Below are 12,984 nucleotides of genomic sequence, written 5' to 3' on the forward strand. Positions count from 1 at the left end.
ACCTTCTCTCTCACCCATCCCTGTCATCTGTGATATCACCAAGCTTCGATGGGCTTCCTAGTGGGCTAAGTATCTCTGAGGTCGGCATTCTCCTTTCCCCTCACTGCCATGCTGCCTTTATCACCTCTTGCCTTGTCCCTTGTCTTCCAGCCCTCCTGTCTTGCTTTACCCTCTGCTTACCGGGGGGCTGCATGTGGGTCAACACAAGGACCCTCAGCCCTTGGAGCAGCCAGCAGAGCCCGGGGAAGCTGTGCTCTCAACCAGACGTGGCTGTGAGCAGTGGCCTTATCACCTTAAACCAGTGGACCATGGAAAATGATCATTTTCTGTGTGCCTCAAAGGGCAAGGGGTCAGGCAGCAAATAAAAATCAGATTGCGTCATCCTCTTGCTGAAAATACCCTGTGCCTAAAGGAGTGCTTGCCAAATATTAATAGCTTTTCCTTGGAAAAAGGGTTCACTGCTCAAATAAGTCTGCCTACTTTCTCTCTCTCTTGGAGAGTCTCAATACACATGAGCATGTTTAAAGAGTTGGTAAAGCCATCTGGTAAAGAAACCTGTTTAACTTTAATTCAACCCAGCATCTTCACAGATCGACTTGGCTGCAGAACCTGTCTTTTGGGGAACACAGTTTGGGAAACAGTGACCTAGCACAGAAATTGGCAAACTTTTTCTGTAGAGGGCCAGATGGAAAATATTTTAGACCTGTGGGCCATCCACGGTCTCTATTCAACCTACTCAACTCTGCCATTGTAGTGGGAAAGCAGCCATAGACTGATTTATGGCTGCCGAAATTTGAATTTCATATAATTACCTCATGTTACAAAATATTGTTTTTTATTTCAAAATTTTTTTCCGACCATTAAAAAAATATTCTGAGCTTGCAGGCTGTGCCAGAACAGGAGGCAGGCCAGATTCGGTGGGTCTGTAGTTTGCCTTCTCTTAGCTGGGGGGATGGAGTCCCTGCTCCTTAGCATGTACAGCTCTGTTGTGATCTGGCCCAGCCTAACATTCCAGGCCCTTCTCCCAGCTCTCCTTTGCCTCTCCCCCACCCACAGTCAGTGCACCGGCAAGATGGAGCTCCTTGCAGTTCCCCACACCCATCCTGCTGTTCCAAGCCTCATGCAAGACCTGCTATATAATTTGCTGGATCCAGTGCAGAATGGGAATGTGGACCTCTTTGTTTAAAAATTATTCAGAGTTTCAAGATGGCAGTAGCAAAGCATTAAACCAAGTGCAGGGCCCAGCTAAGCATCGAGCCCAGCTTGTACACATATGAAGCTGGCTCTGACTCAAGGCTTTTGTTCCTTCTTCTCAGAACTTCTTTTTGCTTCCTATTAACCCTTCAAAATGCTTTGCAGGCTCCACCTCCTCTAGGACTCTTTCCTGGCCAACTCCCAACCTCTCAGGACTCCCCCGCTCTCTATATCCTCTTTACCTGGCTCGGACCACGCTATAGTACATGTCTCTCTACACACGTCTGCTTGTCTCTCTCTCCTACTAGACTGAACAACTTTAGCAGGTTAAGAGGTTTTCTCTATTTGTAGCCCGAGAGGCTAAAACAAGGTCTAGTACGTAGTAGGTGCTAAAGAAGTATCTGAGAAATGGAACCGTTCCTGCACAGTAATGCTACTGGCTGTAGAATCTCTTTGATGTTTACCCATAACCTATTACAAATTGGTACAACACACTGCCGATATTTGCCAGGGAGACAACAACGTGGTGACTTGATCTCAGTTTAACGGCGGGCATCCATCAGGAGTAAGAGTGAGGCCCAGGGCAGCTCTTCACTGTAGCAGTAATTGACGAGCTCACTCTATAGACTGTGAAGATAGATGGGATGCAGCTCCTCCACCTCTGAGTGTGGGTGTGCTTCCTCTTCGATGGCCGGGACTTCTCGTTCACCACTGGACCACCAGCACCTGGCACATGGCAGTGGGTGCTGAATAAATACTTATGGAGTGAAGTAAATGAAAGGAACAAATGCTAAGACATAGGCCCAGGCTGAAGGTGCTTTGTAACTAAAACAAAATATGTGCACTGTCATTCAGCAGTGAAGTTACGTAAGGTGACATGGCGCCGTGGAGAAAGCCCTGGGCCAGAAGTCAGGACTCGTGGGTTCCAGTAATAATAATGACAGTTAGCGTCCAGGTTTCGAGTGTGCTGGCACCATACAAGTCACGTTACTAGGCCATTTCATTTAATTCTCACCATATCCTCAAGAGGTGGGGACCACCGAAGAAGGTGAGAGAAAAGTTGAGTGACCTGCCCACGTCATGCAGCCCATATTTGGCCTCAAGTCTGATGGAATGTAAAGCCTATTCTCTTCCCCCCATACAGTCCTGGCTCTCCCCAAACTTACTCTGTGACCTTAAAATAGTCACCTTATCTTTTGGGTCCTCAATTTTCTCATCTGAAAAGTGAAGGTTAAACTAGCCAGTTTCTAAGGTTCCTTTCAGCTTTACAATTGAGTGTTTTGAAAGCAGGGAGTTTGGTCAGAGAGGTAGACTAGGTGGTTTTGTTGGTTTTTGTTTATTGGTTCAAGTGCAGAAGAGGAAACCTTGAGTCATTTTAGAAAAGCTTACAAAGCCGTATTTTTCTGTATAAAGCTCATGCTCCTTTCTACTTTGAAAAAAAAAAACAACTTTATCACAGACGACAGAAGCAGCATCATGGATAAGCTATTCCTAATGTCAGTCAGTCACTGATAAAGAGACAGCGTTGCATTGCAAGTCTAAGAATATGCAGCCATAAACACTACAGATATTCCAGTTCAGAGATCGGGTATCTTTTTGCAACCCTATCTTATTCTCCTTTAGAAAGCTTTATAGGAGTTTCAGTACCCTCCTCTTTCCAATGCTGGTAGTGGTCTGTTAGCCTCCAGGATCTGGCCCCTGCCCCTCTGATCACCTTCCCTCCTGGTCTCTCCCTCACACACTCCACTCCTGCTGTTTCTTGAGCACGTCAGGCACACTCTTGCCTTAGGGCCTCTGCACCTGCTGTTCCCTGTGCTGGAAATACTGTCCCTTATCATCTGATGGCTAGCTGCCTTGCCTTCTTTAAGGGCCTGTCTACGGTACCCACCCTGTTCAAAATCGCTACCTGCCTGCATTCCCTTTTACCCTTCTTCACTTTTCTACTTTTGCTTTTTTCTATAGCACTTATTATCTTATATATTGTATTTATTACGGTGTATTACTGATGGCCTGTTTATACCTATTTAGATGTTAGCCCTATGAAGTCAGGGATCTTTGTTTTGTTACTGATACATCCCAAGTGCTTAGGACGGTGCCTGACATCAGGGAGTTACTCAATAAATATATATATTTTTGAATCAAAGTTACTAACGATCAGATTTAGAAAGAGGACTTATATTATTAAGGGACACAGAATATATATGTGGACTTAGGTAGTTCATAAACCTAAATTTGAATGTTTACCTTAGGTAGACTCTAACTAAGCTAATAGAGATAAGATCCTATTCATTTTTATCTGCTGAATTGATGATACCAAGCCTAAAATAGTGGTGAGGTCTTATATATGTTCAGGGAGGTTTTACCATGTAATTCCTGGCTTGATTATAAGTAATCTATAACTTTTAAATTGTATACAGTCTTAGATTGAAAAAGATATTGAAAGATAGTGATTTCTAAAATCAGAAATACTTTGACAAAACATTTCCTTGGTTATTACAGGAAAGAAGACAATAGAATCCAAAGAAAGAATTATGACGGGTGACTCTATGGTGAAAATCAATGGGATTTATTTAACAGAATCAAATGCCATTGGTCACTTAAAGAGTCACCCACTTCAGCTAACTTATGGTGGAGGCTTCAGAGAAATCAAGGAGCAAGAGGCAGCTTCCTTGCCATCTCATCTCAGAAGTGGAGGGTTGGTATTATTTTTATTTGATTTTCTCATCATAATAACTATGTCCTTTACCAGTTTGTTTTTTTATCTTATGTAGGTGATTGAGTTGATTTTTTCTTATAGAAAACAAATTTTAAGTTAATGATACGTGAGTAGGAAAGAATTCTCACAGCGAATGGAGTTGATTTTATATCATTTCTTATTTAAACCTCAGGAAAACATTTATTCATACCTGCCAAAATGCTGCTTTGATAGCACTGTCAGAATAAAGTGTTTGCTTTGGTTGGACTGTTCCAGGCCACCCTGAGAGACGACTGATTATTCTGTTTGGGATTCTTGCCTGTCCTGGACTCTCGTTACATTTCTTTGGATTAGTTCAGTTTTGTTAATTCCACAAAAGAGTAGACAGTTAATTTATTTTATTCTCCAGTAGAAACTTGGATTAAAATATTTATTTTGCAAACCAATAGTTAAAATAGGAGAGTTGTGTAGATTTCTGTTATCTATGAAATCCCTCTGCTAATCCTTCATAAAATGAATGATTGAGAATTACTTTATTTCATACCATGTTCCTAGATAGGATTTTTTTTCCCACCCCAATCCTTCACACACACACACACACACACACACACACACACACACACACACACACACACATACACACACACTCATTTAGGAACCCCTAAGTTCATACTATATTCCCAGATATGGCTTTCTAGGGCTTCTCTTGGAAAATTAAGGAACAATTTTCCTACCATATTGAGGATTTGTGAAGAAATGTTTATTGTATGGACCATGTGAATTCTTACTTTGTTTTCCTAAAGAAGTGTCGAATGACAGGGGGCCGGGGTAGGGATAGAGCAAAGGGAACAGGCTCTGTTTTCCAGTCCCAGCCAGAGTGGTGCTAAGATAGGCAGAAAATCTTGGACTGGACAGGATCGCTCAGTTAAAGATGTTTTTCTATGACTTTCCATTGGGTCATCATGGACAACTGCCCAGTTCGAATTTGCTTAACAAGATTAAATTCCATGGGCCATTTTAAGACCAAATACTTGTTGCCCTCACTTTAGGTTTTTAGGCCTGACGTTGGCTCGTACACATGTAGCGTGCTTAAAACTTTTCCCCGAACTGGCTGCTTGGCAGCTAGTTAGTTTAGCTGAACTGACCTTGTCTGCTAACACAGACTGAACAGTGTCGCACACGCCGGATTTATATTAAGCAACCTAGGAGTCCTTGTAATGTCACTTTGCATTCAGAACATTTTTTAAATTAAAGGAAAAATGAAATGTCTCCTTAAGTGGAAGAGAACGAACTTCAAATTGGGACTTTGGGAGTTGAGCACAAAACATCAAACTGGCCATTGCAACCGATCTTTTCCAGTTGGTGAATAAGAATAGGCCACGGACCCCAGAGCTTCACCATGAAAGGCAGCCAGAGAACTTGTGTTTCTTTCAGCACTGAAGTGAAAAAGAAACGTTTATTCTGCTGCACCCATCCTTACAGTAATTAAAGTTGACTAGGAAAAACCAGACAAGAGCTATTTTATTTTATTTTTTATAAACCTTTAGATGTGGCAGAATAATCTGGCAAGCCAGAGATCATTATGTCTTCCTCAGTCTGGGACAGCAAAGGCATTTTTCAGTTACATATTTTATCCCACAAACAGCAAAGGAGAAATCAATTAGGAACTGGAAGCACTTCTTCCCGACTGTCCAAAATTATGAAGCTTTGGCACTAATTGTTTTCTTTTTGTTTTGTTAGCATGGCTTTTGCATCATATAATGATTGAGTCTGAGTTGTGTTTGCAAAAACACCCTGGCAAGTTTAACTTGTAATGACATTTTTGCTTTATGAATCTTTACCTCCTTTAATCATTGGATGGGATTTTGTTGAAGTGCCAGAAAAAAAAAAAATTATACAATAAGATTGAAATAAACCGGCAAATGGAAACTATTAGCAGTTCTTTCATTAATTACATTTGTGAATCAATCTGGGATACTCGATAATTGTTTCTTGTAAATATTTAAGCGAATAATTCCAAGAAATGATCTTCGAGACACAGTGCAGTATTCCCAGTTTTGATGCTAAAGTCTTAACCTGAGCTGGGCTGGCAGAAGAAAGGAGGGAAGGGAATGCATAACTAGAAAAGAAAGAGGCATGAGATGACAGCGAGTTGAGAAGGAACATGAGCAGATCATATAAAGAGGACAGACAAAGGGAGGACATGCTCCTGCGCATGGTCCTTACGCGTTTGTCCAGTGTGGGAGCAGCCACCTTCATGCTGAGTGTTTCTCAAGCGGGGGAGAGAAAAGAGCAGTTTATTTCCGTGAAACCACATTGATTGTACACCCTTAATTTAGAACGTGGATAACTCAGACATGGGATGGACTAGAGTTTAACTTTCTGCTGGTTGTGATGGAAAAAAGGATTTACTAAGCAAGGATTTGCAAACAAGGTCTTAGGGGACTAACTTTCCAGAAGTGAACATTCTCAAGCACTTATTAAGTTATCTTAAAACAGTGTGTCAATTACAGTAGTTTCTGTGTGTCCATTTAAGGATTCCTTTAAGGTCTGGCAGGCTTGCTCCTTAGCAACAGTCCACTTTCTCTTACTTTGTATTGCCATATGGATTAAAAACAGCTTTCATTAAAAATAAGTATACATACATCTACACATATACATTTATATATGTATATATAAATATCTATCTATCCATCCATCCATCCATCCATCCATCCATCCATCCAGTGATTCAATCTGATGAATCCTTTATATATGTGCTTAACAACCTTTTAAGGCTCTCTGTGTAAATATTGTCCAGACTATTGTGGTTTGGAAATGTGTTGGAAATGGTTGTTTAGAAATTGTTAGGAGGAAAACCTGAGAGCAGCCCTTTGTGGAGAGTCAGCAACTCTTAGCTGGTAGCCACAATCCCTGGATATAGATTCGGTTATTATTTGAGCCACTTGATGTAGCTGTATGCTCTTTAACAAGTCTCTTAACACTTTCAGGCACTCAGTTTTCTAACCTTTAAAATGGAAATAATTATGCTCCTTCACCCCCATCTCCTTTCAACCCTCACTGTAGGTTGTGGAATGATATAATAAGGCTTGAAAGGCTTATTTGTAAACTCTCAAGTGCTATTAGTATCGTTGGAGTAAAAAAAATAAGAAAAGAGGGCTTCTGGTTAAAGATGGCAAAGCAAAGGCATTCTGCAGAAACCCAATGAAAGCAACAGAGAATGAAAACCAGAGAAATAACTGTCATTGATGAAAGAGAAAAATGGTTCTAAGCTCAAACTACAGAGCATGAAGCAAACTTTACACTGAAGTATGGGCTTGATTGTTTTTATTTTTATGTATTTATTTTTTATGTCGACCTAGCATATTTTCCTTTGGATAAAGAACTGTCTTGCACTGTATAATAAATCCTGCTCAGTTCATGTTTAGAGAAAGACTGTTTCAGTCTTCCTGCCCCTCTTCCAGAGGTAGTTAAGTGGTCCAGAGCAGGCGAATCAGAGTTCTTCAACCCACCAGCTAGTTGGTTCAGAGGTGGGCACATGAGCCAAGCCAGGCCAATTGAATTCTTCCCTGGTGCCTAGCCTTGGGGGAAAGTGCTCTTTCTCCAAGTTTACAAACTGTAAAGATGATGTTGCCTTAGAGCCAGCAGTGGCCAGTTCATTGCCTTGTGGAAGGTGACTCTGAGAGAGAAGTAATATATAAACAAACAGAATGGAGATAGTCGCCAAGTTTAAAGATGATATACAAACCCCTTGATCCAGCTGTGCCTGAGGCCACTATATCCACACTATAGACTGCTCTGTTTCATTTTTCTCTTTTATTCCTTCCTTCCTTCTTTCCTTCCCTCCTTTCTTCTTTCCTTTTTCTGTCTTTCCTTTCTTACCTTTCTTTCTTCTTTCCTTTATTTATTTTGACAGGGACAGTTTATGGTACATTAGGTTAGGTTTTTGTCACTTGGACTATTGCAACCAAAAGTGTCTGTTAACCTGCCAGAGTCTATGAAATATAGATGAAAACAAGAGGTAATTTAAGAGCAGACACCTCCTTAGACCTTGAGCAGGAAACAGATTTCACAAAAAGGGAGTCTCTCAATTCAAAAAGATATATCTAATGGTCCTTAATTAAACAAATAAGATCTAAGGATGTGGGCAGGCCACTGGAGAAGTGGGGAAGCCACTGTAAAAACCTCATTCAAGATCCAGATCATGAAACAACTAGGGGAGAGGAATAGAGCTGAGTGTGACATGCTCTCCTCATTTCCTTTGAGCCAGCTAGTTTGCGTGGGGCAGGGGGAGGGGGGAAGTTTGATAGATTAGAACTCAAGGTACTTATCATGTAACAGGGCTTTTTCTGTGAGTCACAGCAGCCCGCTGTACACACACCAAGGGAACACACATTCCAAGTCAAGAAAAATAACAGACTTAGTGAATGGATGTTCAAGAAAAAGTTGAAACTCCAGTGAACCCCAGTTCTATCCCTCTGTGGATCCTTTTCATTATTCAACAAATACATGGCTCTGTTTAAAGATAAATAATATTAGGACAAGAGTCCTAGGTCTCGAGCATAGGTATGTAAAGAACTTAAAAGCCAGGTGAAGAAAATAGATTGCCAAAGAAATTACCCTCCCAAAACAAGGAGTTAAAACAATTTTCCATAGTATCAAATTGTAGATAATGTTATTGCCCTCTTTTTTTAAAAAAAAAAAAAAAGGGGGGAAAAAACCTCTTCTTTGGTTTATAAGAATTCAAATTAGAGATTATAAGCCCACATAAAGAGATAAAAAGTATGCTTAATTATCAAAAAAGAAATGAATGAAAAATGTATAAACATGGAGGGGAAAGCCACATTAGAAATAAAATAGAATATAAACAGCTAAAAATGCAATGAAACATAATGGACAGACTAGAGGAAATTATACAAAAAGAAATGAATACGAAGGTGGGAAATGATTAGAGAGATTGAGATATAGGAGGCATGACATTTGTATTTCTGAAGAAGAGAATCCTTCTCCTCTTCCTTCTCTTCTCTTTCCCTCCCCCATCTTCCTCTTCCTCCTGGTACTATCTTACTTTGAAGCAAGTGCCTGGCACTTTTCCAAGTGATTTACATACATTAACTCATTTGACATTCACAACCTACTGAGAATGGAAGAGATCAGAAAAAGAATAAGAAAAGCATTAAGATAGGATAGAAGACAACTTTCTGAAATAAAGATTTGAATCTGAAGCTCAAATGGACACATCATGTCACAACAAACTGTGACATGGAATAGTCTACACTATAACATTTTCAAAGGGGCCCAGCACTAGAACACAACCCAGTATGTAGTACACGCTCAGTTAGTAATCATCGACTGGGTGGATAAATGGAAAAAGGTCTCTTCTGGCCATCCAGGCTGAACAAACAAGTCACACAAAAGGAGGAAAAGACAGGCTGCCTGTGGCTTTATTAAGAGTACCCCTCAGTGCCAGAAGACAGTGGAGTAATGTCTCCGAAGCCCTAAGTATAAGAAGGATAACCCAAGAATTGTATTGCCAGCCAAGTTGTGCTTCAGTAAAAAGGCAGCAGACATTTTCAAATGTGAATGAACTTGGGGACTTTAGTACTCGTGCACTTTCTAGAAAACTCTTAGACAACAAAATGATGAGTCAGAATTCAAAACTCAGAAATGGAGAAGCTCTGGTAAAAAGCATTTGCGGTGAGTATTGACTTTGCTTTCATATTGAATTAAAATTAAACAACTCTGAAGGTGATGGTTATGGAACAGAAACCTTGACAATGTAATAGTAACATAAATAACCAGAACTGGAGGAAGTGTGAGTACTAATTACTTCACTTCATAATAGGAAATAGTTTGCCAGTAGCTACAGTCTGAAATTGAAATATATTGTTTAAAAAGAATGATTTTAGCATCCTAATTTTTTCATTATTTTTTTTTCCTTAACTTCAGAGAAATCTTTTAGAAACTAATATCTCTTGGGAAGACTCATTCATCTGAAGTTCTACAATTCCTTCAGTTTCACCTAAATTTCTGTTTCTTTGTTAAATTCAAGTAAAATTTATACTTAGTATTTTTAAATTATAATGACATGTATTGTGATCCCATTTATATGTATCCTTCACCTGCCCTCCCTCCAAGTTACCCCTCTGTTCCTGCATTCTTTTATCTTTTTATCTGAATATATGCAAACTGTCTGGAATGATGTTTACCACATATTAATATTTATTTCTGGGTGGTGGGATCCTGGATGATTTTTTATAATCTTCTTTGTATTTTTTTATATTGCCTGGCCTTAAAAAATAATAAATATATCATTTTTTTCCAAAACTAATGAAGTCATTATTTTTTTAAAGAAATTAAGGGTCATAGCTGAGAAATTGTTTTCATTTGGAAAAGACAGGCATTAGCCAGAATGATTTGGTAGAATCCTGCCTTATCTGACAGTTTCCATGTGGTAAGCATTTCTGGATAGGCGAAGCCTTGTGCTAGGGCGTTGAGAGATGGAGAGATGGACCCTGTCCCTGAGGAGCTTCCAGAGGCGGCGGGCTTGGCTACTCAGCTGTCCTCCCTGAAAGAGCAGCATCGGCATCACCTGGGAGCCCGTTAGAAATGCAGACTCTCAGGCCCCACCCCAGACGTGCTGAATTAGAGTCTGCATTTTTATAAGATATCCAGGTGACTTGAATGCACACAAATGTTCTCAAAGCACTGGTCAGTGAGTAACTCTAATATTGGAGGAGTGAAAGGAGAACTGAAAGAAAGGTCTTGAGCGTGTGAGCACCTCCTTCTGACTTGAAGATCGCAAAAGGCTTCCTGGGGTTTGGGGGTTTTCATTGACTCCTGAGGCCTGTTTTCAACAGGAGCAAAGCATTGTGTGCTTTGCTACCACTAACCCCTTGTTGGTGGCATTGTCTAATTACAGTAAAAGAATCTAAGACTATAAAGCAGGGGTCAGCAAACTAAGGCCCACAGATCAAATCTAGCCTCTTACCTGTTTTTGTAAATAAATTTTATTGGAACACAGCCACAGTCATTCATTATGTTAACTATGGCTCTTTCGCACTACAGTCGCAGAGTTGAGTAGTTGTGACAGAAACTGTGTGGCCAAACAGCCTGAAATCTTTACTACCTGACTCAAATCTATACAGTTTGAGTCTAATTCTAAAAATGAAGTGTCTTGCTCTTAGGGCAAGGAAAAGCTTAGCTCAAAATTTGTTAAACTTTCTTTTTATCATAAGCATCCTTTAAAATTTCCTTTTCTGTTTTTTACGTTTAATTTTTCCCAAATGGATATAAATTTATCATTTTTTAAATTCTAAATCCCCCCATAGTTTACTTCCTAATGTCTATTTAGTTATTGCTCTAAAGCAAGAGTCCATAAGCTATAGCCCAGGAGCCAAATTTAGCCAGCCACCTATTGTTTTTACAGCCCATGAGCTAAGAATTGTTTATACATTTTTAAATCATTACATTTTAAATGATTACTAAAGTACCTATATAATAGCTTTCACTTGGCCTGCAAAGTATAAAACATATACTGTCTGGCTTTTTTTTTTAAAGTGTGCTGATCCCTGACTAAATAACCTTAGTTGTAATAGTTGGAAGAACTGTCTGAATTATAGAAAAACCTTAATTTCAAAATATTTCAAAAGAAATATATTTTTTATTTCTTTGACACATATTTGGTCCAGCAGTGAATGTTGCCAGTGTGGCTGATTTCATGGATAGGCATTAATAACTGAGTCTTCGTATGGCGTCGTCTTTGGATGCAGAGTTTGGTTCTGGTGGTTTAGAGTGAAAAGTAGGACTTTGCTTTTGCATTGAAACATGTGGGCTGCAGCAGAGAGGCCTGAGAGCTGTGCCCATTTTGCTTTCCTCAGACTCCAACCTGATTACAGATGGGAACAAAGGAAGGGCACACCTGAGAGGACTGCAGAAAGGTAGAGCCAAAGCACTGATCACAGCACATCTAAAACCCACCCTGACGCTCAGCTTTTGTGGTTACATGAGCCAATAAAGTCCATTTATTGTTTAAGTCAGTTGGAATTAGGTTTTTGCTATTTGTAGATGAAGCTATCCTACTAATAAAATGGTGTTATTCTGCCTCTAAGAAGAATTTCACAGGAGAGATTTAAGAAATAATATCTGGAATTGTTTTATTCTTGGTACATCAAAAATCATTGTAAAAAAATTAATTATGGTCTTTAACAACATGGAAGAGGAAGCTGGGAAGAACAATTATACTGGATGACTGAATCAAGATCTAAAAACAACCGATAGGCAGGAACCCTTTGCCACATATAACACTGTGAAATTTAATAAGAATGAGTTTAATAAGAATATGAATAAGAATGAGCTGCATATGTAAGAAAAGACAAGAACTGACCAATACTGATGTGACCACCAAAACCACAAATGTAGTTTTAGGCTGCATTATTTAGAATATCTCCTCTTTGCTCCCCAAGCCATATTTGTAGCTCAGCGCTGGATTCAAGACTTTAAAAGGGATTCAGACCAACTGACACTCAGTGACTGAACAGGTTTTAAAGGATGATTTGGAACCATATCACATGAGGAACAACGGAAGGGACTGTTTATTAATGACATCAATGACAACAGCCTCAATAATAGTAAACACTTACTGAGTACTTACTCTGTGTCTGGAGCTAAGTGATTCCACATTATATCACTTAGTCCTCACACAACCTTACATTGAAGGGTACAATTATTTACCACCCCCTCATATACAGATAACAAAACCAAAGGTTAGGTAAAAAACTTACTCAAGGTCACACAGCTAATTAGTGATAGAACCGTGGGATTTAAACCATAGGAGATGGCTGTAAGTGGTGGATGCAACATCTGTAAATATTTGCAGGATTGTCAAGAGCAAGAAGAATAAAGATTTGTTTCATGCAGCTTCAGTTAGTAGAACCAAGACCAATGGGTAGAAGTTACACGAAGACAGATTTCCATTGAATGTAAGGCCATCTAGTCTTTTTTTAGCAAAGAAGAGATTTTCTTCTGAAGACCATTGCGTCAACCCAAAATTTCTGGTTTACCATGGCCAGACTGGTCAGTTCTTCCTTAGTTCT

At 39.6% G+C, this 12,984-nt stretch overlaps 1 protein-coding gene across 1 annotated transcript in view; it reads left to right on the forward strand.

Moving 5' to 3' along the window:
• Positions 1-12,984, forward strand: part of ARMC2 (armadillo repeat containing 2) — an 87,002-nt gene that overhangs the window by 13,927 nt on the left and 60,091 nt on the right. Inside the window, exon 5 of the mRNA XM_039869980.1 lies at positions 3,694-3,889. Within this exon, the coding sequence (XP_039725914.1) occupies positions 3,694-3,889 (196 nt within the window). The remainder of the gene's footprint in view (positions 1-3,693; positions 3,890-12,984) is intronic.

The sequence above is a fragment of the Pteropus medius genome, unplaced genomic scaffold (assembly GCF_902729225.1).
Source record: "Pteropus medius unplaced genomic scaffold, Ma_sr-lr_union100, whole genome shotgun sequence".
NCBI classification, from domain to species: Eukaryota; Metazoa; Chordata; class Mammalia; order Chiroptera; family Pteropodidae; genus Pteropus; species Pteropus medius.